Genomic DNA, 25,329 nt, shown 5'->3' on the forward strand with positions numbered 1-25,329 from the left:
TGTCCTCAGTGGAGCTGTGTGAATTTGTGGGGAGTTTGGGTACAAAGCAAAGAACCTGGAGAAATATGGGCTGGTGTGTGGCTCTGGGTGTAGGACAGCCAGAAATAGGGGAAATTTGGAAGTGTGATGGGGAGAGAGGATCTCATCAGGTCAAGGAATAAACCTGGTATTGCTGGAGGTTGTTCTGACTTAGGAGGGAATCCCTGCAGCCAGGGCTGACCAGGGCAGCACTTCAAGACAAGTTCATATCTCAAGTGGGGATTTAAAGCTTGGTGGAGGAACTTGGGATGGGAAATATCTTTCAGCACTGATAAAATCAAGTAACCAAACAGCAGAAGAGCTGGAAAGCAACATCCAAGAATGGATTCTCTGTAGCAGCTGGAAAGGGCCTTTGGACAATGGCCTGGAGTGACAGGACACAGGGAATGGCTCCCACTGCCAGAGGGCAGGGATGGATGGGATTTTGGGAAGGAATTCCTGGCTGGGAGGGTGGGCAGGCCCTGGCACAGGGTGCCCAGAGCAGCTGTGGCTGCCCCTGGATCCCTGGCAGTGCCCAAGGCCAGGTTGGATGGGGTTTGGAGCAGCCTGGGACAGTGGAAGGTGTCCCTGCCATGGCAGGGGTGGCACTGGCTGATTTTAATGTCCCTTCCATCCCAAACCATTCAGAGATTCTGTGATAATGACTGAGCCCTCAATGAGCCACTCCTTAAGGAACTCCTTCCATTTAAAAAGGAAAACAGTTTAAATGAAAGTTTATGGGCCACATGGGAAACAGTGGAAAACACAGCTTTGAGTGGAGCTGCAAAACAGGAATCAAAGAACCAAAAAGTCACAAAGTCACCAAGTGAGAGGCATCTCCATCTACTGAGCTGTGAGTCACTGCTCCCAGGAGCTTGGGCTGGCCTGTGCTGTGACAGTGAAGGTTCTGAGGAGCAGTCACTGGTGTGTGACAGCAATCTATGTCATGGCTGTGTCTGAGATACCCCCTTAATTCTCAGGGAAAACCTGGCTTCTCCAAAAAGTGAGATTTCTCCCTCTCCTTGGGTCAGAAGAGCTGCTTTTGTTGTTTCAGTTGCTCAGTGCAGAGGAGGAGGGGGGTGGTGGTGTTGAAATCCTCCCTGTTCTCACCCCACCTTTGGCAGCAGCTCTCTGGAGCTCTGATCTCTGCATTTCACAAGTTCCTCACCGTGCCTTGCATGTTCCCACAAAGCTTGGCTTTCCCTGAAACCACAGCCAGGCTGGACAGGGCTTGGAGCAACCTGGGCTGATGGAAGGAGTCCCTACCCATGGCAGGGAGTGGAGCAAAATGAGTTTAAGGTCTTTTCCAACCTAAATCATTCTGCAATTCTGTGGAATTGGAGGCTTTTTATAAGGGAATGAAGCAGCTCTGCAGCCAGCTTTGTTTTGGAGCTGTGCTCTCAGTGATCAAGAGAGCCCAGCCTGGTTTTTGCTTATCCTGCAACAGCCCCAGTCTGCTGGGAAGAGCTGGATAAACCAAGAGACACTTGAGGGAGAGGTTGGTTTATCTCCAGGCTCTTAGCCCTACTCCAGTAAAGCCACCATCCATCATTTCTCAAAGGTCACTGGGATTTATAAGATTTTTGTTTAGACTTATAATTGGTCTCCTGTTTCCAAGAACACTTACAGACTCTAAGTCCTTAAAGATATTTCATTTTCCAGCAGTGCCTCTGTCCTGCAGATCCTGGAGGCTCAGTGTTGGTAGCTGAAGGGCAAACACTGTTCTCATAATGGGAATTTTGCCCTAATCCTTCCTCTCTGCCTGCCCCTCCTCCTATGGCCTGCAGTAATTTCTTGGGAGCCTCTAATCCTGGTTTAATTCCTGAAAATCTGCTCTGGCAGGATGTTATATGTGCAGGCATCAATCAGGTTTCCAGGAAAAAAACCTCAACACCTCTCTTTGTATTGTTTATTCTTGTGTCTTTGTCTTTCTTCCAGCCAGGGAAGCTTTTGAAGAGGCAGGAAACATCCTAAGTGGCCACGTAAGGATGGGGATGTATTTTGAAGATGATGCCTTGGCTTTGTAAGTGGTTTCTCTTTTTCTTTGGGGAGAATTCAAACTGATCTGCACTTAATGAAAGGCAGTGCCTGGAGCAAGTGTCACTGTGCTGAGGGACAGCTACAAGTGACTTTTTCCTGCAGGGAGATGGCTCAGGACTCATCCAAAAGGAATTGTCACCTTGGCTCTGCCACTGGTTCTCAGCCTGTCCACAGGCACCTTCCTGCTGTTCATGCTCACTTTCATTTTCAGTCCTTCTGCCCCCATGGATGTGGTTGTGTTCCTCACCACCCTCACAGATGCTTATCAAAGGCTGCTGAACAAGGTGATGTATTTCAGATACAGGGAACAGGAGTCCTGACTCCTCTGAGCCATGACCAAGCCAGAGAATCTCTGTAAAACCCATAGAAGTTCAGTAAGTTCAACATCCCTGAATTAAACAGCCACAAGTGACTTTTTCCTGCAGGGAGATGGCTCAAGACTCATCCAAAGGGAATTTTCAGTGGCTCTGCCACAGCTTCTCAGCCTGTCCATGGTCACCTTCCTGCTGTTCATGCTCACTTTCATTTTCAGTCCTTCAGCCCCGTGGATGTGGTTGTGTTCCTCACACAAACAGGAGCAAACCTTTCTGAAAATAAAAACCAGGCTGGAAAAGTTACACCATCAGTGTGTGAGGGAGGAAAAAACGATGGATAGCCAATGCAGTGCCTTCCCTTGCTCTGGTGGTTGCCCCCAGTTGCCAAGAACAGGCAGAAAAGAAGCTGCTGGTGACTGCTTGGGCTGGCAGTGGAGTGGACATGTAGTCTGGGTGCTGGAAAAGGCTTTGGAAGCTGGGAAAGAAATGTTGTCTTGCCATGGAGCTGCACTCCTGCTGGAATTTCATCCCTGCCTTGAAGCCAGGTGGGAGTTAATGGGATCTTACCTGTGTCATTAACACTCCAGCAAGGGACAAAATCCTTTGTGTTGCAGTGTGAGAGGTCCTTCAGTGCCTAGAGATGCAGCTGGATCCAGGGGGAATCTCCAGCTTGCCCTGGCATCTCATTTCCATCAGGAATTAGCAGTCAAGGCAGAGTTAAAAATCCCAGGAGGTGCTTGGCCTGTTTTCCAGGTGTGCATTTACCAGCCTGCAGTGCAGCAGAGAATTATTTGCATTAGTTCCTCAGAGGTGTGATGCATTCCTGATGACACACTGGCATTTTTGTGGTGAGCACGGAGAATAAAAATGCAAATACCTTGGGGATACATTTCTATTAACCAAACTGCTCCAATACTTCTCTTTCCTGAGGATTTCAGCCCAGCTGATAGAAGGAAAAAAAAAGCAGAGGACAGGGTGATCTCTCAAGGTACCAGTAGAAGAAACCTTTGTTCCCTCAGAGCTGACACATGCAAGAATCCACCTCCCTGCTCCTGGAGTCTGCAGCCTGCTCCTGTTTAGCAGGAATATTTAGTGCAGTTTACATTGATAGTCCTGCCAAATTTGGATTTTGGCTGTGATTTGTGGGTGAAGCTACTGTAGCTGATGGACTTCTCCACTGTAAGCACAAAGTAAACACTTACAGGAATTCCTTATGCAAGAGCCAGGCTCACTTCCCTTCTTCAGAAAATGAAACGCCGTTCTTGAGCTCAGTGCTCAAGGAGAAAATATTTATGGCTCCCAGGTCACAGAAAGCTGATTCCTCTTTTGTGCATCCTGTAGACCTTTTCCAGAGTAAAAAGGGCTGCAGGATACACAATTCTGTTGTGAGCAAAGCTGTTTACTCAGCAGGCACCTGCTGGGCTGGTCACTAATGAAGGGGAAAAAGGCATTGAGGAAGAAATGCTTTGCATGAGGTCTTTATTGTCAGAGATTGCTGCCAAGTATTTGTTTGCAGATGGTTTTGATTGAAATGCAAGACTGGTGTTACCCACTCAATGGTCCTGCTGTATAAATGGAAAGCTGTTGAGCAACAGCACAAGCCCTCAGTACCAGGAAGAGGAGAAGGCATTTCAGGACAGAGTGTAGCTGGGGAATTTGGTGATTTTCTGGCAGTCTATAAGATATTTCCTTATAGAATCATAGAGTAGAACCCCAGAATGGTTTACACTGGAAGAAATCTTAAAGCCCATCCAGTTCCACCCTCAGCCATGGGCAGGGACACCTTCCACTATTCCAGGTTGTTCCAAGCCCTGTCCAGCCTGGCCTTGGGCACTTCCAGGGATCCAGGGGCATCTTCTCTGGAATCCTTCCAGTGCCTCACGCCCTCACAGATGCTTATGAAAGGCTGCTGAACAAGGTGATGCATTTTAGGTACAGGGAACAAGAATCCTCACTCCTCTGAGCCATAACCAAGCCAAGGAATCTCTGTAAAACCCACAGAAGTTTAATATGTTCAACATCCCTGAATTAAATATTTTTTTAGAGTTTTGTCCTACTTTGCCCTAAGGTTTTTTTACATTTAATCACTGTAAATACATCAGCTCACAGTGAGGTTTGCAGTGGTTGTGTTGGTCCCAGAGAGATAAATGCTGTGTTGGAGGATGGGAAAGGCCTCCATAAGAGCTGGACATCATGGAAATGAATTATCTGCAGTTCCCTCCACTTTTTGTATCATTGATGACCTAAACTCCTCCCTGTGAGGGTGGTGAGGGCCTGACACAGGTGCCCAGAGCAGCTGTGGCTGTCCCTGGATCCCTGGAAGTGTCCAAGGCCAGGTTGGGACAGGGCTTGGAGCACCCTGAGACAGTGGAAAGTGTCCCTGCCATGGCAGGGGAGTGGAACTGGCTGAGCTTTAAGGTCCCTTCCAACCCAAACCATTCTGGGATTCTTTGGTGTCACAGCCTTTGAAAAACAAACCAGACTTGACTCCAAAAACTGCAGAGGCAGCTGATTTCCCCTGTCACACCCTTCCTCTGGGCAGTGCCATCTGGAGCCTCCAGGGCTGAAGTTCCTCAAACTTCTAGGAAATTGCTGTCACAGCTTGGTGTCCCCAATGCCCTTTTATTTGCTCAGACTTCTCCTATTTTTGCTTTTCCCACTTTCTCAGCTTTTCTTTGAGTACTTTAACCCCTCTTACCAGAAGGGAATTGTGGGACAAAGCATCATCTGACTACTCCACCAAGAGTGGGTGGGTGCAGCCTGCGTGTGTTGCTCCAATGTGGGGCTTGGACTTCACCAGCATTTTGGGGTTTCTTCACTGAGACAAAACCTGGATCAACTCCTGGAGGTTGTTTTGTGTGGGTTGTGTCGCTTGGATGGAATCTGAGGCCTCTGTTTGCCTTGGCTGGGGGGACAGAGTGAAGCTCTGGGTGGGTTTTTGCATCACCCAAGCATAGGTGTGAACATGAAGGAGAAGTAGGAATACAATCCCAGAATTCCAGAGTGGTTTGGGTTGGAAGGGACCTTAAAGCTCATCCCATTCCTCCCCATGCCATGGGCAGGGGCACCTTCCACTATCCCAGAGTGCTCCAAGCCCCATCCAACCTGGTCTTGGAGACTGCAAGGGATGGGACATGTCTCCAGGAGGATGCCAGCTCTGTGTGTGGCACATTTGGGGTTGTCTTGGTTTGGAAAGCCAGGTGTCTGCTAAGGAAGGCAGGAGCCTCTCCTGAAATGGAAAATGTAAACCTCCTCCCTCCAAATTGTTATAAATTTGACATTATGGGGCTCTCAGGCAAAAATATGGGAGCAGGAATAACAGTTCTTTAGTAGGGAAGAAAAATTAAAAGATAAAATGTGGCATTCACATTCTCTGAAATAATTCCTTTGCCCAGGAGTTTTCTCCTGGGAAGCTGAGGAGCCTCGGAGAAAAGGAAAACAATCCTTATCTCATTTGCTTCTTCTGTGTTGTGCTCACACGTCGAATGTGTTTGGAGATTGTTTACCCACAGGTGATTGTTCCATTGGATTCTGCTGGGAGTTGTTTTCCTCTTTGGCCAATCAGGGCCAAGCTGTGTCAGGAGTCTGAAAAGTCACCAGTTTTCATTATTATCATTTTAGCATTGAGTAAATATCCTTTCCATATTCTTTAGTATAGTATTCTTTAATATAATACAGTTTATAAAGTAATAAATCAGCCTTCTGAGAACATGGAGTCAGATTCACCATTCCTGCCTTCATCAGGGCAGATTCCCAGCAAATACAATAATAAAATAAACAATGCAGTAACTAAACCAACCCTGACAGAGTCAGAACCCAACCTGACACCCTGTGGGTCAGGGTGTTGGCAGCAGTCCCATTGGAATTGTGGCTCAGCCCTCCTGCAGGGTCAGGGCTGGTTCTGCTGGAGCAGGGATCCTGGAGAAGGGTGCAGTCTCTTCCTCTGGAGATCCAGGGGAAGAGGGAAATCCTCTGGGAAATCCAGTGGAGAAGCCGTGCTGGTGTTCCAGAATCTCCAGATTATATCCAGGCAGGAATGCTTGGCTGGTGTTCCAGAACCTCCAGATTATATCCAGGTAGGAATGCTTGGCTGGTGTTCCAGAACCTCCGGATTATATCCAGGCAGGAATGCTTGGCTGGTGTTCCAGAATCTCCAGATTATATCCAGGCAGGAATGCTTGGCTGGTGTTCCAGAATCTCCAGATTATATCTGGGTAGGAATGCTTGGTTGGTGTTCCAGAATCTCCAGATTATATCCAGGTAGGAATGCTTGGCTCCTCCCTCTGGGCTCACATCTGCCAATGGGATGCTGTAGTTCTTATCAGCCATGCAGGGACATTCAATAGCTGTTATCAGCAGGTGTCTCCCTAAGGAAGGAGTGAGTGTTAACAGAAGATAACTGCCATACAGATGGCAAACAGAATACACCTTGCCTTGCAGTGTGGGTCAGGGTGTGTCCTAAGCCCTGTGCCCATCCCTGTTTTTCAGATCCCAGAAATACTCCGTGTCCCCCCCTGCCCTGCTCCTGGCCCGGAGCGGCGGCCGCAGCGTGGAAGGCATTGCTCTGTCCAAACACAACGTGCAGGACATGCTGCAGATGATCAGATATGAACTGCTGGACATTTTTGTGAGTAAAAATAAAATCAAAATGCCTTTTTTCCATTGCAGTCATTTGCAGAGCCCTGATTATAGCGTGGAGTTCTGCGGAACGGCCGTTTTGTCCGCTTGTTATTTTTATCGTGCCGAGTTTGTTTTTAAATTTTATGGCTTGGAGCAGGGAGTCAGGACACAAATCTGCTCTTTGCTGTGTGGTCTTGGAGCAGGAGACCCTGGAGTTGAGGGACTGGCCCCAGAGTCACTCACCTGCTAGTTGTCACAGTTATTACTGGGTCTATTCCCTATTCCCAGGGCTTTTCCCTGTGCCTTTTGGAGCCTCTGCCTGCTCTGCTCACATCCCCATCTCCAAGCTCACAGCTGCTCCCACGAACTTGGTGCACTTGGGTTGGGCAAAGACATCTCCAAGTGCACCAAAATCTTCCTGCTTCCCACATTCCACATAGACACTGAAGCCTTGCTTAGCAGAAATTGGAATTTTCTCCTGTTTTCTCCCCCCCATAACCCCCGATTTCTTGTTTGTGATGTCCTGCAGCCAGAAATCACCGTGCCAAATCTGCCCCAGTACCTGCAGCTGGGAAAACCCTTCCTCATCCTGTTTAGTGCTGGTGACATCAGTCAGGTGGAAAGTGAGGAAATGCTGAAGCTGGCAAAAGGAAGACCCCAGCAGACATTTGTGGTTTGCTGGTTGAACCTGTGAGTGTTTGAAAATCTCTTCTTTCCATTAACTCACTCTGAGCCTTGCAGAAAAAAAAACCCTGAGGCTGCAATTGCTGAGAAGACAAGCTGGTAATGTGAATATTTGGTCTGAAATCATCAGGAATTGGAGGTCAAACCATTGAGCAATGGTTCACTCAGTGTTCTGGGCAACTGTAGAAATTGCCTGACAAAGTAAAATTAGTAAATATTTAATTGATTGCAGAAATCGTTTTCAATAGAGGAAAATGTTCTCTAGTGCTTGTAGCAGCTTGACCCTGGGTCTGGTGTTATTTGCATTTTTGTTGGGATGGGATGAAGTGCATATGGGAAGACAAAAAATATGGAAATTTGCCCTCCTGGAATGTCTTATGGTGATTTTCCACCAGCAATTAGAGGGAATGACTGGTCATTGACTGGGGAAAGAAAGCTTTCACAAAAAGATTCAACCAGAAGCCCCATAAATTAAATTTAAAAAATATTGAGGCAACAAAATTAATTTAAGACCTAAAGAATAAAAGAGTGTAGGAAAGGGGATTTTTTTTTTTAATCCTCCTCTTCTTAGTTGCATTTTGAATTTTTTGGCCTCTGTTTGTTGTGCCCAAGCCCAGAGAAACTTCAGTGGCTTAATCATAACTTGCTTTGAAGTCTGGGAAGCCGTGACCAGCGTGGGCTGGAGTTTTGCTGAGGGGGAAATGCACATGTGCTCAGGGACAAGGGGATTGGGCTGCCAGTAATGCACCAGAAATGAGAGCCCTGGAACTTCCCCACCTACACATCTGCCTCTCCTCTGCCTTGCTGAGACACAAAAAACTTCCTGTGCCAGAGCAGAATGGCACTGCCACAAAACAGGGCAGAACCCCAGAAGGGTTTGGGGTGGAAGGAAGAGTAAAGATCATCTCATTCCAGCCCCTGCCACGGGCAGGGACACCTTCCACTATCCAAGATATCCCATCCAGCCTGGCCTTGGGCACTGCAGGGATCCAGGAGCAGCCACAGCTTCTCTGGGCACTTTTCTACTCTCCCAGCCAGGAATTCCCAGTCCCCAATATCCCATCCATCCCTGCCCCCTGTGTCCTGTCACTTCATGTCCTTGTCAAAAGTCCCTCATGCTAGAAAGAAGCCCTCATTGCCAGGGCAAGAGCCAGCTCAGCCCTGAAGCCTTAAAACAGTGCAGGACTGTCTCAGCACCTGTGTGGGCTTGCTGTCCCCCTGGCTCAATGTCCTGTTTTCACTCTCTGTGTGTCACCTGAGGAATTTGCCTTTCCATCCCTGTGGAACTGCAGTGGCAGCAGCTGGAAGGGCTGGAAGGAGCTCTCAGCTGTCCCTGCAGACAGGGCCTGACCTGGGGGCTGCAGGACCTGTCCCACTCTTGTCCTACCTCTTCTTAGAAGCTTTAGGTGGAAAACATCTCCCACCTTCCTGCAGAGTTTGTCCTGCTCAAGGATTTCTTCACACACCCAGGCTGTTGTGTGCCCTCTCTCCATTGGATCCTAGCAGGTTCCTTAAGCACCAGGCTTATTTACAGTGCTCAGAATCACAGAATCCTGGAATGGTTTGGGTTGGAAGGGACCTGAAAGCCCATCCTGGGGCAGGGACACCTTCCACAGTCCCAGGTTGCTCCAAGCCCTGTCCAGCCTGGCTTTGAACACTTCCAGGGATGATGCTTCTGCAGTCCCACCAAAACTCTGCTTTGCTGCATGTGACCCAAATGCTTTGGTGGCTATTGTATTGTATTTCATATTTCTAGAGTCCCATCTTAAAGTCCATACCTTCTAGCTGGTTTTCTACCATGTAGCTCTTCTCTGCTGTGCAGTTCCTCTTGGCTTCACAGGGGCTCCTCCTGGGCTCTCAACCCACCCTCTTTTATCTTAGTTATCTTTGCAAGCCAGAGCTGCTGCCCAACTAAAGACTTCACAGCTGTGGCTCATTTAGAGCAACTAGGACCCACTTATCCAATACATAGGACTCTCACTACAGGTGGCTTTTTTGGCTCTCAGTCCTGTTGTGCTGCCAAACCTGAATCTCCTTTTCCCAACAGGAAGAAGACTCCAGTGGGGTATGGGATCCTGAGGACACACTTCTCCACCACTCCTCCCTTGCCCCTTCTCCTCTGGGTGAACCTCCATGCTGGGGGTCAGGTGTTCAAGTTCCCCTCAGAGCAGCCCATCACTGAGGTGAACATCTTGCTGTGGCTGGAGAAGCTCCAAGCAGGACTGGAGATTCCCAGCAGTAAGTGGGCACAGGTTTACAGCGTTCCCAGGCACACACTGTGAGCTCCAGTGTGTTTATGAGAAGATCCTACGTGCAATAAATTGTCTGCCCTGGAATTTAACGATGGAAAAAGCAGCTCTGCTTGTTAGAGCTGCAGAAGTACAAACAGTCCAGCCAAGAGAGAATGCCCACACTCACAAGTTTGCTTTGGGACTGTTTAATGCTCAGAGCCAAACGTGGATGGTTTGGAATTGACATTTTTTCTCTGTGATAATCCCCAAATCTGGCTGTGTTTTCCCATTCCCAACCACAGCTTGCTCATAAAAACCTCCCAGCTCCCAGCTGACAGTGCAAGAAGTAGCTGCTCTTCAGGCACCTTCCTGCATTTCTTTTTGGATGGGAAGGGATGAGAGAGCTGATGTTTTACTGGAGGCTTTAGGACATAAAGGGTTGGCTTGTGCTGTGAAGCTTTCACTGCATCCCTCCTGATGAGGCTTTGGAGGAAGCCAGCATGGATCTGCCTTCCTCAGGAGAGCTGGGGAGGGACTTGGGACAAGGGATGGAGGGACAGGACACAGGGAATGGGTTAGATGGGATATTGGGAAGGAATTCCTGGCTGTGAGGGTGGGCAGGCCCTGGCACAGGTGCCCAGAGCAGCTGTGGCTGCCCCTGGATCCCTGGCAGTGCCCAAGGCCAGGCTGGACAGGGCTTGGAGCAGCCTGGGATAGTGGGAGGTGTCCCTGCCATGGCAGGGGCTGGAATGAGATAATCTTTGTGGTCCCTCCCAACCCAGATTGTTCTGTGGTTCTTTAAAAAGATTTTTAATTTTGTATTGATTAGAACGGGGAGGAAGCCATAATTCCTCAGAAAGGGAACTATCCACGGAGGTGGGACATAACTCTTCACCTGCTAACTGGGGCTGTATTTGCTGCTCAGGTACCTTGTCTGAGGAGGACTGGACGCCACCACTCCCTGCCTACGACTTCCTCCAGATGATGGAGCCATCGGTGCCTGAGCTGTCCCCGCAGCCCGGGCACTCCCCGGCACAGCAGCCGCCCAGAAGCCCCGGAGGGGCCCCGGCAGGAGGGGACAGCGGCACCCGGGAGGAGCCATCCCACGAGGGCACGGCGGAGGAGGGTGGTGTCCCCGGGAGGGGCCTGCGGGGGACGGCCCCGAGGATGGCAGCGAGGGACAAGCATGGCAGGAGGCACGGCGAGCTCTGAGAGCCGGGCAGGGGAAAGGGCTGGGGCTGGCCTGCACAGCCTGGCACTGTCCCTGCCTTTTCTCCGAGGAGAGGAGAGGTTTGGCTGTCAGGGAATGGTGAAAGGAGAGGCCACTCCCTGCTGCTGAGTGCTGGGGGTGTCTGTACATCCCACTTGTTGTGCCCTGGCTGCTCTTGGGAGCTCATCAAGCAACAAGCTACACTGGAAAAAAACAATTCACAGAATCACAGAATCACAGAAATTCTAGGTTGGAAGAGACCTTTAAGATCATCGAGTCCAACCCATGTTCTAACACCTCAACTAGATCATGGCACCAAGTGCCACATCCAGTCTTTTTTTAAACTCTTCGAGGGATGGTGACTCTACCACCTCCCTGGGTAGATGATTCCAGTATTTGACCACTCTTTCTGTAAAATACTTCCTCCTTAATTCTAGCCTGTATCTCCCTTGGCGCAGCTTGAGACTGTGCTCTGTAGATTCCTCAAGTCTCAGAGTCACTTCAGCTGCCCCTGAGCAGGAAGGGGTGAGTGATCCCAAGATAAAAAGCCCATTTCTCTCCTCCCTGGCTGCAGGAGAAGCTCTACTGATGTGTGACAGAAAGTCCTGCAATTCCATCTGCATTGGAAACGTGTGGAACCAGCATTCCACCACTCCAGGGCTGCTCCAAGCAGCCCCAGTTGTGTTTACACCTGACTTGTGACCTGAATTGGTGAACTTGTTCATCCTCACAGCGGGAGAAGAGGAGGGTCTGCTCAAAGCAGATTTATTCCAGAAGCCAGAGCTCAGGTCACACAACAGTCCTGAATAGCTGGGACAAAACTCTGCCAGCAAATCCCAGGGGTGGGCAGGTTGGGAGATGGCTTTGCTCACTGCTGGCATTTTCTTGGTCACAAGCCCAGGGGCTATTTGCAGCCTCCATTTGTCTTTGCTCTCAGTGACAGCAGCAAGGTTGGTGCCTCCTGAGCTGGGAATGTGCAGGGAGCAAGCTCTGTGGAAAGCTCAAGAGGGGAGGGAGATGAAGGGCAAGGCTGGACCCTTCCAAGGTGGGATGGAGCTGCTTCACATCCAAAACTTCAGTGGGGAGATGCAAAACCTGGGCAAGTGCATTTCCAGCCTCTGCACATCTCCTAGACAAGAAATGGCAGGAGGTTGAAAGCAGATGGTCCAGGATTCCATGAGCATCCCTTCAATGAACTTGATCTCCCTCCCAGAGAGATGTGCTGGGACAGTCAGATCCCCTTCCTACTCCTTAAGGCTCTGAAATTACTGAGAAGAGGAAAAAATGCTGGTAAGGGACTGCTGAGAGCATTGCAAACTCAGTATTTCTCATCCTGCAAGCAGCACACGTGGCTGTGAGGCTTTTGAAATACCCAGAAATAGATTATTAGTCCTGGGCTGCACTGGAAGCCTTAATTGAGAGTGACCATTTTTGGACTGAGTGACAGGCTGGGAGCCAAAATGTATGTATTTAAAGGAATGAAGTGGAGCCTGCTGATCAAAGGCATGCTTCCCAAGGGAAGGGTGTGAGCAGATCCTTCGTGTGTTCCCATCATTCCTGTGCTCCACGAGGTCCTCACGCTGCTGAATTCCATCAGCTGAACATTGCTCATTTCCCCTGCTGGCCCTGGCCACCAGCATCGAATCCCAGAATGGGTTGGGTTGGAAAGGACCTTAATTCCCATCCCATCCCAGCCCTGCCATGCCAGGGACACCTCCCACTGTCCCAGGCTGCTCCCAGCCCTGTCCAGCCTGGCCTTGGGCACTGCCAGGGGCACCCACAGCTGCTCTGGGCACCCTGTGCCAGGGCCTGCCCACCCTCCCAGCCAGGAATTCCTTCCCAATATCCCACCCATCCCTGCCCACTGGCGGTTTGAAGTGCAATAATTGGGTTTTTCATTGCATCTTTAATAAACTCCATCTCCAGTAGGCTCCTCTGCGTGTTTTGGGTGCTGGGAGCAGGGGGTCTGGGCAGGTGCCCCTCATCAGCAGCAGGATCCTTTCCTTCCCCGGGGTTTGAGGGGCATTCCCACATCCCTGATCTCCTCCACGTGTCCTTTTCCAGGCTCAGCCCTTCTCCGGTGCAGGGCTGGGGCAGGAGCCGTCAGCAGGGGTCAGTGCCACATCTCCAGTGGGGCTTTGCAGATCCCCACCTCTCCCGGGGCGGCTGGACTGAGGCTGGATGGGGCTGGATGAGGCTAGATGAGGCTGGATGAGGCTGGATTTTATTGGGGTTTATTGGGGTTTTATTCCTCAATACAAAAAATGTTTTTTTCCACTGTGTAGCCCAAACAGGCGCTCGGGGAAATCCACGGAGGCAGAAATGTGCCAGGATTTGTATGGACAGGGGGAACATGTCAGCTGAGGGCAGTTTGATGAGGGCCTGCAGCCCAAAATTTCCTCACCCAGCAGAGGAAATGCTCCAGCACTTGGCTGTTTCCAACAACTCCAGCTCTGGGGCAGAGCAGGGTGGAAAGAAACACTCAAAGTGTTTATGGAATCAGCCACTGAGTGGTTTGGGCTGAAAGGGACCTTCAAAGGGCATCCAGTGCCACCCTGCCATGGGCAGGGACACCTTCCCCTGGACAAGGCTGCTCTGATTCCCATCCAGCATGGCCTGGAATTACAGCCTTGGGTGAGAAGTGAGGTAGGAGAGGCAGAGCTCGTGTTCTGGGGGGCAGCTGGGAGGGACACAGTGATTCTGGAGTGGGATCTGCCCTGTCCCAGGAGGATGGAGGAGCAGGATCTCTCCTCCACACAGAAGCCAGCAGGGTCTTCCTGCTCATCACCCTCCCTGTGTCAAAGCTGCTGCTGAAGTGAGGTGAGCTCAGCAGGGACACTGATGTTATCAGCTCCCTCTTGAACCATTTAACAACAAAAGTCATGTTTGGATAAACCACAGCTCTGCCTTCCTCGGGGTGCAGGCTCAGCTCAACATTTCCTGGCTGATAGGGATCAAGTACAGCTTCAGACCAAACTCTTCTTCTGGTGGGACTTCATGTCAGCAGCTATTTGGATGTGCTTCAGGAGCCTTTCAAGGGGTGTTTAAATTATCAGAAGATAAAACAAAGATACACACACGCACCCAAAAAAGGATTATGTGCTTGCCCTGAAAGCAAAACAATTCATTGTCCAAAACAACAGGAAATTCTCCATGAACTCCTTGTTGGCCCCTTTCAGCTCGGGATATTCTGTGATTCCCTGATCTGTCCCCATCCTTCAGGAATCCCACAAAGCCAGGCTGGCAGCAGTGCTCACCACAGGGCACAGGGAATATTTAAAGTGCCTGTTGTGTTTTCCACATTTAAAGGATTTTAGACTTCTCAAAACCGTGGGACATTGGAAACAATCACAGCATTCCTTCCATGTTTTCCACCCTTTGAGCAGAACCTGGGCGCTGAGAGACAAATCCTTGTCTTGGAATGTGGATTTCCCGAATTGGCTGAGAATTTCCAAATTCCCAGCCCTTCCTGGGGAGCCCCATTCCATGGCCAGGCTCTGCTCTGGGATCCAGGATGGCAGGACAGGATCTGACGCCCAGGAGGGAGATGCTGCCAGGCAGGAGCAGGCCCGCGGGAAGGACAGACTGCCTGGACAGATTCCAGCAGGGTCTGGAGCAGGACAAGACCTGGGTGGGGACAGGGAGGCCGGCAGGGCTGGGGGACAGTGAGAACCAGTCCCTGCATCCCTTCTGGCGGCTCAGCCTGGCAGAGATGCTTTCCCTGCGGGGCAGGGTCCTCCTCCCCAGCACGGCTTGGCCCCGATCCCTGCCCCGGAGCTCCTCCCGCCCGTGCCGCTGGCTCCGGGGATGTTTGTCCGGAGCTGCTGCCGAGGGTGTCTGGAACAGCCTCCTGCAGTCCTCAGCCCACCCCTGGGGACATCCAGGGTGATGCAATCCATCCTGGTGCCCGGCGTGTGTTCCCTGTGCCCTTGGCATCGCCCGAGGGGATGGAGAAGGATCCCGCAGCTGCCTGGTGTGTCCAGCCCTGCCAGTGTGTCCCCATCTCAGTGTGTCCAGCCCTGCCAGTGTGTCCCCTCCCCAGTGTGTCCCCACCCCAGTGTGTCTCCATCTCAGTGTGTCCCCACCCCAGTGTGTCCCCCTCCAAGTGTGTCCCCTCCCCAGCGTGTCCAGCACTGCCAGTGTGTCCCCTCCCCAGTGTGTCCTCTCCCCAGCGTGTCCCACCCCAGCGTGTCCATCACTGGCAGTGTCCCCACCCCAGCGTGTCCCCACCCCAGTGTGTCCCCTCCCCAGTGTGTCCCCTCCCCAGTGTGTCCATCACTGGCAGTGTCCCCACCCCAGTGTGTCCCCTCCCCAGCGTGTCCCCTCCCCACCCCAAAGCAGCCCCCCCAGCCCACACCATGCCCCTGCTGCCTGTCACTGTGGGGCAGGTGGTGGGGACCGAGCGGGGACAGTCTGGGGACAGACAGACAGACAGACAGACAGACAGATGTTGGCCCAGGGGTGGGATGGGAAGCAATTGGTGCCATAGTGGCAGGGTTGGAGGTGGCTGAGGAGCAGAGCTGGGCACAGGAGGGTGCAGGTGGAGCTGGGATGAGGGGTAAGGGGTGCTGGCTGGGCAGGATGGGGATCCTCACAACACAGGGTGGCTCCTCCACCTGGCACTTCCATTGCTAGAAATACAAATGGCCCAGGAAGGCACCCCCAGCCCCCAGCTTGTTGTTTTCAGGGGTGTCCATCCCTCCTGCCCCTTGCCCAGCGTGGGCAGCAGTTGGGTCTCCAGGACACCACTGGCTCCATCCTCCTGGATGGGGACTGGGATGGAGCTGGGAAGGTCAATCCAGAGCAGCTCCTCACAGAACACCTTCTGCCTGTATTTTCATTCCCACAGATGTGCTCCACCTCCATCCTGTGCTGGCACTGCCCCCACAGCTCTGCTCTCCTGCTCCATTCCCAGACCAGGTCCTTGCAGGTTCTCACTGCTCCTGGCTCACAGGCTGGGGCTGCAGTCAAAGTCCAGGCTGGAAGAGCAGCACCCAGCACAGTCCATCCCACAATAATCCCTTCCCAGTGCCTTTCCTGCTGTTCCCACGAAGCAGGAGCCCCCAGAGCTCCGTGGGGCCATGGAGGGAGCAGGAGTGGCACGTCCCCTTGGGGACATTGCTGTTCTTTGTCCATTGTTCCCTCTTGGCTCAGCAGAGGGAGCGATAAGTGGGGAGAGGGCAGCGCTCGGTTCCTGCTCCCCGACAGGTTATTTCCCGACCTCTCCTTAGGTAAACTCAGCCCTTCACCTCCCTCAGAGTTTGCTTTGCTCTCCCTCACCCCTCCAGCACGCCGTGGGGCCCAGGAGAGCAGCCTGGCTCTATTAATAGCCCCTGGAATTGCCAAATCCCTCCCGAGTGTTGAAAGCGTGGCCGCGAGCCCATGATTCAGCTCCGCGGTAACGCACGGGACGGTTCCCCAGCGCGGCTGGGGTGGGAGAGCTCCCAGCTCTGCCCCAGCCCTGCAGGGCCAGCTGGGCTCTCCTTGGGGAGGGGAGATGGGGAAGAGCCCATCAGCTGGGATTTCCTGGCTTGCAAGGAACACGGATGGTCTTTGTTGCTAAACTTGGCGGTGTTCTGTGTACTGTGCTTTGGCCGCTGCCCGAGCTCGCTCTGCACAGGGATCCACGCAGAGTAAAATCCAGGAGCCTCAGAGAGGGCAAAGCCATGGAATCATGGAGTCCTGGGACCATTTCAGTTGGAAAAGACCTCTAAGATCATCGAGTCCATTCCCCCAGCACTGCAAAGTCCCACCAAATCATGTCCCCAAGTGCATCCACAGAGCTTTTAAATCCCCCCAGGGATGGTGGCTCCACCACTGCCATGGGCAGCTCTGCCAGTGCTTGGCAACCCTTTCCATGAAGAAATTTTTCCCAATATCCAATCCAAACCTCTTCTGGAGTGACTTGAGGCCGTTTTTCTTGTCCCCAGGGCTGAAGCAGGCTCTTGGGGTTGAAATCCACGGTGCTCCATGAGCAATCCTGCCCAGAGGAGAGGGGAGAGCATCTCCTCAGGCTCCTGCTGGGTTTGAAGTCTTGGACTCTCCTTAAGTTTGGCTTGAGAGTGACTCACATTGGGGAGTGGGAGCTTTGCAGGTCTGGGGTGGCTCCCTGTTGATCCTGGACCTGCTGTGGGGACATGGGTGGGAGAAGTGACCCGTGGGGAGAGGTGGGATCCTGGATATGGAGATACAAGGGATGCTGCAGCTGGGAGAGTTCAGCTGAGCACAGCAGGGAGCAGGCAGGGAGCCCCAGCTGTGAGCAGGGCCAGGCACCAACACCAAGGCAAATATTTGGAAAGGCATTTGCAGCCCAAAAATAGCTGGAAAAGCTTTCAGGAGCAGAGTTGGAACTGTGTCTGTGGGCAGCAGCCAGAGTCCCCCAGCCCAGAGCAGCTCCCAGACACAGGGGACAGAGCTGGGAAAGGGGAATGACCAACATCTGCCCATTAATTACCCTTTCTATGGCAGAGGGGGGATCTGTGGGGCTTCTTTTGGAGACATCCCATCCCACGGACCTGGAAAGTGAATAGGGGAAAAGTGGCATCATCCTCCTTGTCAATACAGGGCTGCTGAAATGTGGGAACCAAGAATCAAATAATCTCATTTTTCCCCAGCAATCAGCACCTGAGGATTCAAAGGGGCTGTGTGCTTTTGGAGGGCACAGAGGGGTGGTGTGGGATCTCAGCATCTCAGGACTGATGTGCAGAGTGACTGAGACCACCCTTGGGGGGCTCGGGAGTCCTGGGATGTTGCCAGAAGTGTCTGGTGGCTGGACTTTGATCCTACACAGGAAACAACACCTGTATGAGGATGGGAGGATTTCACTGGGTGAATGGTGAAGGGATGGGTTAATTAGAGAGTGAAACACAGGGTTTAGGATTTCTGTACAGGGGGGGCTGGAGAAGTAAGATGGAGGAATTGGGGCGTGTCCTGTCCTTCTTCTTCTTGTCCTCCATCTTCTGTGGTGATGGTGGCACTTTGGGATTCGTTATTACTAAAAGTGCACTGGTTAATAAGGGTAAAAGGTATTGGGGAAAAATGATAAATATTGTATACGTAATTTTGAGTATAAAGATAGGTGACCGCCCCGGGGGCTCTCAGTGTGCTCATGGCTGGCTGCTGTGCAGACCTCTGTTGGGCAGAGAGAAAATCTTTTAGATAAAAAACTAATAAACACTGGAGATCGAGAAAAAACCTGAAGCCTCTTCTCGTCCTTTGGAGCGTGGGCTGCCCAAGGCCACCCCCGGGCCTTTCCAGGTCATTAAAACAGCCGAGAAAGAGACAGGGTGGAGCAGGTTCCCCACTCCAGACACCCAGCTTGGAAAGCACCAGCTCAGAAACACCCACCCACTCTTGGACACCCAGCTCAGAAACCTCAGCCTGCTCCCCCTGAGCCAGAGCTGGGTGTAAATCCAAGCAGGCAGCAGGGACAGGCAGCAGGAGCCTCTGGGTGGGGTTCCTTGCCAGGTGAACGTGTCCAGAGTCAAATCCTGCCTCTGAACCACCCCTGGGGTCCTGCATTTCCCTCCTGCTGAATCTCCCCCCAGATTCCTGCACGCTCCCCAGGAAGGGCACAGCCCCCAGAAGGACACAGGGTGGGTGACAACACCCATCTCCAGGTGTTGGCAGCGAGCTAAGAGGACAACCAGGGTGGGAACGACCTGAGTCACTTGGCCAATGTCCCCTCCTGGGTCCCCACCCTGGTGGCACTCATCCTTCCTCCTCCTTTCAAGAAGAACACGATAAATATGAGCTGGCAACTCGGCCATGCCATCCTCAGGGGCTCTGGCTGCCAAGGGACACCAGCTGAGGGACAAATCCCAAAAGTTCCAGTGTTGAAGTGAGGGCAGAACGACCATCCTTTGATGCATCGAACTCGAGTTTATTGATCGATCAGCCAGTTTAAATAATAGTGTTAACGAACTTCATGCATATTCCAAAATCCAGGTTCATGATAGGCTAACAGAGAAAACTCTGACCACACCTTTTGTTTTACTACACCGTTAATTGTTTATTAAAAACAGAACCAGTGTTCCCACTGTGATGTGAAAGGTTCCCAAAACTTCCACATCTGTTCCCAGGGTGCCATCTTTTCCCAGAGAAGGTGTTTTGCTTGTTATGGGAAGACTGCCTGAGAACCTTATTGTTTATAAAGTGATGCCTGAGAGAGTCTAATTGTTTATAGAAATCAGGCTGGGAACTGCTTTGGAACTGCTCACAACTACCTGTTACTTTTCTCTCAATTGCATGGCTTCATGGCCTTTTTCTTTAAACCATGCTTGAACCAAACTCTCCACATTCCTGGCTCTCTGCAGCCCCTTGCTCTTCCCCTGGGGCTGGGGAGGAGGCAGCAGCGAGGCTGCAGGTGCAGCAGGATCCTCTCTCATTCCTCCTGCTCTGAGGCCAGGCTGAGCTCCCCACCAGAGCCCTCCCTAGCAGGGATGCTTTTGGAAGTGCTTTTGGAGCTTAATTAAGTGCTGGCTTAATTATAGGGCTGGCTGTGACATCCCTGTGTCCCACCTGGCACTCGTCCCTATCCCTGGGGCATCAGCAAAACCCAAAATCCATAAATAAAAAAGCCACCAAGCCCCAACCTGTCTGTTTGTCCTCACTCCACGATTTCCAGTGGTGCTGGAGACAGGAGCTGGGAATGTCTGGGGCTCCAGCTCAGACAGGATGCTGCAACCTTGGGGTGTTGAGATAGGTCCCAAAAGGTCCCAAAAGGTCCCAAAAGGTCCCAAAAGGTTTGGAGGTCCCAACAGCAATGCTGGGAATGGGTCACCTCCTGTGTGGCACCTTCACCATCCCCAAGGACACCAGGGTGGCCATCCTGGGTGGCACCTGCAGCAGAGAGCCCCAGGGTGAGGTGAGGGTGGCATCCAGAGGGTGGCATCCAGAGGGTGGCATCCTTCACTCTTGCCATCCACCCAGAGGGACACCCAGCCCTCTCTCCTGGTCTGGAATTGCTGTGTACAGCTTTGAGCACTGGGGACAGATGTGTCCCTCACTGCCCCGGGCCTGGGACACCCAGCAGGGACTGTCCCCACTGCTGGGGGTGGCACACAGGGATCTCTCTGTCCCTGGGGGTGGTGGCACACAGGGATCTCTCTGTCCCTGGAGTGGCACACGGGGATCTCTCTGTCCCTTGGAGTGGCACACGGGGATCTCTCTGTCCCTGGGGTGGCACACGGGGATCTCTCTCTGTCCCTGGGGGTGGCACACGGGGATCTCTCTGTCCCTGGGGGTGGCACACAGGGATCTCTCTGTCCCGGGGGGTGGTGGCACACAGGGATCTCTCTGTCCCTGGGGTGGCACACAGGGATCTCTCTGTCCCTGAAGGGGCACACAGGGATCTCTCTGTCCCTGGGGTGGCACACAGGGATCTCTCTGTCCCTAGAGGTGGCACACGGGGATCTCTGTCCCTGGGAGTGAAGCAGCTCAGGAGAAAGCCACAGAGAGTGAAACGGGAGGGTGGGATGTGATTCAGCGCTGCCCTGGCCAGAGGAAATCCCTCCTGATTCATCCCCTGTGGCTTTTGGGTGACCCAGGGGTGCCACCCCACAGCAGGGAGGGCTCTGGGTGCTGGGGCACTGCCAGGTGCTCCAGCCTGGCCATGGGGGACAGGGACATTCCAGGGATGACACATGGGTCACCAAAATGCTGCCTGGGCTGAGTAAGAGACAAAGCTGGAATTTTCCCCAGCAGGGATTTCTCTCTTCCTTGCTCACAGCCAGCAGCTTGGCTTGCAGGAGTCTGCTCCAGCTGGGACAGGTCTCACATGTTTTGTTTTATTTATTTTATTTTATTTTATTTTATTTTATTTTATTTTATTTTATTTTATTTTATTTTATTTTATTTTATTTTATTTTATATTATTTTATTTTATTTTATTTTATTTTATTTTATTTTATTTTATTTTATTTTATTTTATTTTATTTTATATTTTATTTTATTTATTTTATTTTAATTTATTTTATTTTATTTTATTTTATATTATTTATTTTATTTTATTTTATTTTATTTTATTTATTTTATTTTATTTTATTTTATTTTATTTTATTTTATATGATTTATTTTATTTTATTTTATTTTATTTTATTTTATTTTATTTTATTTTATTTTATTTTATTTTATATTTTATCTGACTTTACTGTGCCGTCTGATTCCCAGGGAAAGGCTTCCCGACACAGCCCAGCCTGGCTCCTGGTGGCACAGCTTCAACCATTCCTCGTGCCCTGCCATGCCAGAGGGCCCAGCTGGCTGCAGTTCCCAGCTTTTCTCCCTGGAGGGGCACCCCCAGAGCCCATGGTGTGTTCCCCACCCATGGATAAAGCCCTGGATAGGTGCCTTGGGGGTGGCTTCCCTCAGGAAGGGGCTGAGTTGGCTTTTGGGAATCACCAGCTGAGGTTGTCCTGGCTTCCCTCATCCCTGGACTTGCTCCCTGAATCCCAGCTCGTGTCTGCTGCTGGGGGTGAGCCACAAAGAGACTTTCAGCAGGCCCAGCCCTGCACATTCCTGTCCCCAGCAGCTCCCCAGGCAGATCTGTGCCTTTAGGACGTGAGCTAAAGCCAGTTCATCACGAGCCTCCTGTTGGCCACTTCCTCTGGACGTCCTCAGCTTTCCGTGATTTTTTATTTTCTTGAGCAACATCCCTCTGAGATCTTGGGGATGGTTGGGAGCTGAGTCATCAGATGCAAAGGCTGTGTAACTCTGCTCTGCTCTCTCTCACTCCTTGGATCTTCCCTGATCCAAACTTCTCTGTGCTCCCGCCCTCCTGTGCAGGAAAATCCAGTGGGAACATCCTGCTGGGAACATCCTTGGTATCCAGGATGTGGAACAGGCTGGGAGAGTTGGGAATGTTCCCTGGAGAGGAGAAGGCTCCAGGGAGAGCTCAGAGCCCCTGGCAGGGCCTGAAGGGGCTCCAGGAGAGCTGCAGAGGGACTGGGGACAAGGGATGGAGGGACAGGAGCCAGGGAATGGCTCCCAGTGCCAGAGGGCAGGGATGGATGGGAGATTGGGAACTGGGAATCGTGCCCTGTGAAAGTTGAAGGTTGCCCAGAGCAGCTGTGGCTGCCCCCGGATCCCTGGCAGTGCCCAAGGCCAGGCTGGACAGGGCTTGGGGCACCCTGGGATAGTGGAAGGTGTCCCTGCCATGGCAGAGCTGGGATGGGATGGGATTTAAGGTCCCTTCCAACCCAAACCATTCCATGATCCTGTGACAGGAGATAGCTTTCCTTAGACCATTTTCTTGCCCAGGTGGACCAAGGTGACTTTTTGTCCCTGCCAGCCCTGATTCCCAGCTGGCAGTGCTGGCATTGGTCACTTTATTGGTGACTTTATTCTCTGCAGGGCTCAGCTCTTGCTCACCCCTCCTTGCTCTCCTGGCCATTGCCCTCTCACCCTGTCCTGCTCTGATGCCCCCAGTGAGGCTCTGTGGGATTTTCCAGCCCACGGCAGCTGTTGGTCTGTCCCACAAATTGGATTTTCAGCCAGCTCCTTGTCCCTTTCCACCCTGGCTGTTGTCCCTGGAATGTGGCTCCCTGTGGGAGACACCCAGCTCCCCTTGGCTCTGCCATCCCCTACAGAGGGACAGCGACCTCAGAGCAGGACAAGGGCACTCCCAAAGGGGTCTGGACCCTCTGTGAGGATGAAAACCCCACAATGAATCCCTGCAAGGACAGGGATCACCCACAGGACCCTCCTGTTAGGGTTCAGGATGCCACAGGATCTCACAATGACTCCCTAAGGAGTCTCTGAGTGACTCCCTAAGGCCTTCCCTGCAAGGATGGGGACCCCAAAAGTGTCCCCTGTTAGTTATGGCCCTGTGGAGTGCCAGCAGCCTTCCACTCTCAGGAAGGAACCAGAGAATCCAAGCAGGGGTGAAAGCGGAATTAAACAGGATTTTTAAAAATGCTCTGGGCACTGCTGTGTGAAGGAAAGTCTGAGAGAAAACATGCCCTCGAAAAGAAATCCTCCCTGGCTTAGCACTTCCTTCTAAAAACACACAATGACTTCAGAAAAATGTCAGAAAACACATTTTGTCTCCCCAGAGGGAGAGAGGAAAAACAGAGAAAAGCAGCAGTGTGATGTTGTTTGGTGGCTGAGCCTCAGTCCTTGTCCTGGCAGGGGTGGGGAATTTTCTCCAGGGGCTTTGGGTGGGCAGGATGGAGTTGTGGGGGCTGCAGATACCCATGAGAGCACCTCTGCAATGCCCAGGCAGAGCTGATCCCCCTCAAAAACTCATCCAGTGCTCAATATTTGCTCCCAAACAGAAGGGATGTGCCAAAGAAGATTATTGATTATAAACCTTGGAAATCCCGACTGATTCCCACAACATTCATCCCAGCCACGAATCGTTTGGGGAACAGCTCTGGTGAAGCTCTCACGAGTGTTTGGCAGCTCTGGCTGCCTGAAGCTGAGCCCAGTTTGTCCCTGCTGCAGCTGCAAGTGGCACCATGGCAGGAAAATGCTGTGCCCAGAGAGGCAGAACTGGCCTGGATTGAGCAGAAACTCCAACAAGGAGGGAAGTGCTGAGCAAACCACCTGGGGAAGGGCCCCTCCGAGGGGGAAGGAGCTGCTTGAAGCAGAGGATGTCCTGCCCTGGGTGTGCTGGTGGTTGGTTTTGATCCCAGAACCCTCTCAGGAGTGTCAGGGTTCTGTGTTTTGCTGTCCTGGGATGCTCCCAAGGCGCTCAGCAGCACCAAGGCTCCGGTTCCAGAGCATCCTGCAGGGAATGCTGAGGTTTCAGGGCTGATTGGCTGCTAAAACTGGGGAATGCAGAAGGTAATGAATGGAGGGATGATGGCAAAATGCCACACACTGAGAAACCAGCCAGGCACAGCAGTTCCAGTGGCCAGACACACCAGGACAGCGCCTGGAAGCTTTTCCCTTGTCCTCTTTCCCCTTTTCCCTTTGCCCTTTCCTCTTTTCTCTTCCCCTCTCCCATTCCCTTCTCCTTCTCCTTTTCCTTGTCCCCTGTACCCTGAGCCCTGCCCTATCTTCCTTTCTCTTTTCTCTTGCTCCCTTTCCCTTTTCTCTTCCCTGACCTCCTTCCCCTTTCTTGTCTCCTGTCCCTTGTCCCCTTTCCACCTTCTTTTGCCCATTTCCTCTTTCCCTTTCCTCTTTCCTTTCTCCTATCCCCATCCCCTTTCCCTTTCCTTGTCCCTTGCCCTCTCTTGCTCCTTTCTCTTGTTCCCTTTCCCTTTTCTCTTTCATTCCCCTGACCCCCTTCCCCTTTTCTTTGTTTCCTGTCCCTTGTCCCCTTTCCACCTTCTCTTGCCCCATTTCCCCTTCCCCATTTCTCTTTGCCTTTCCCTCATTCCTGTCCCGTTTTCCTTCCCCATTTCTCTTCCCCTTTTCCTTGTCCCTGCCCCCCTTTCCTCTCCCATTTCTCTTCCCATTCCCCCTTCCCCTTCCCCTTTCCCTTTCCCTTGTTCCCTGTCCCTTATCCTGCTTCCCTTTCCTCCTGCCCCCTTTCACCCATCCCCTTTTCCTCCCCCATTTCTCTTTGCCTTTCCCTTGTCCCTGTCCCCTTTTCCTTCCCCATTTCTATTCCCCTTTCTCTTCTCCCTGTCCCCTTTTCCCTTCCCTTTTCTCTTTCCCCCATCCCCATCCCCTTCCCCTTTCCCTTGTTCCCTGTCCCTTATCCCACTTCCCTTTCCTCCTGCCCCCTTTCACCCATCCCCTTTTCCTCCCCCATTTCTCTTTGCCTTTCCCTTGTCCCTGTCCCCTTTTCCTTCCCCATTTCTATTCCCCTTTCTCTTCTCCCTGTCCCCTTTTCCTCTCCCTTTTCTCTTCCCTTTCCCCCATCCCCTTTCCCGTTTCCCTTGTTCCCTGTCCCTTATCCCTCTCCCCTTTCTTCCTGCCCCCTTGTCCCTGTCTCCTTTTTCCTTCCCCATTTCTCTTCACCTTTCCCTTGTCCCTGTCCCCTTTTCCTTCCCCATTTCTCTTCTCTTTTCCCCATCCCCTTCCCCTTTCCTTTGTTCTCTGTCCCTTATCCCCCTTCCCTTTCCTCCTGCCCCCGTTCCCTGTCCCCTTTTCCTTCCCCACTTTTCTTTGCCTTTCCCTTTTCCCTGTCCCCTTTTCTTTCCCAATTTCTCTTTGTCTTTCCCTTGTCCACGTCCCCTTTTCATTTTTCTCTTCCCTTTCCCCTATCCCCTTTCCCTTCCCTTAGTTCCCCATCCCTTATCCTCCTTCCCTTTCCTCCTGCCCC

At 51.9% G+C, this 25,329-nt stretch overlaps 1 protein-coding gene across 2 annotated transcripts in view; it reads left to right on the top strand.

The window, feature by feature from the left end:
* Nucleotides 1-13,030, top strand: part of TXNDC16 (thioredoxin domain containing 16) — a 43,439-nt gene extending 30,409 nt beyond the window's left edge. For both annotated transcript variants that reach the window (XM_058025640.1, XM_058025641.1), the window contains 5 exons: nucleotides 1,957-2,041; nucleotides 6,861-6,999; nucleotides 7,522-7,682; nucleotides 9,724-9,914; nucleotides 10,833-13,030. In XM_058025640.1, the coding sequence (XP_057881623.1) occupies nucleotides 1,957-2,041; nucleotides 6,861-6,999; nucleotides 7,522-7,682; nucleotides 9,724-9,914; nucleotides 10,833-11,119 (863 nt within the window). In that variant the 3' untranslated portion in view covers nucleotides 11,120-13,030. The remainder of the gene's footprint in view (nucleotides 1-1,956; nucleotides 2,042-6,860; nucleotides 7,000-7,521; nucleotides 7,683-9,723; nucleotides 9,915-10,832) is intronic.
* The last annotated feature ends 12,299 nt before the right edge of the window (nucleotides 13,031-25,329 follow it).

Source organism: Melospiza georgiana, chromosome 6, assembly GCF_028018845.1.
Source record: "Melospiza georgiana isolate bMelGeo1 chromosome 6, bMelGeo1.pri, whole genome shotgun sequence".
NCBI lineage: Eukaryota > Metazoa > Chordata > Aves > Passeriformes > Passerellidae > Melospiza > Melospiza georgiana.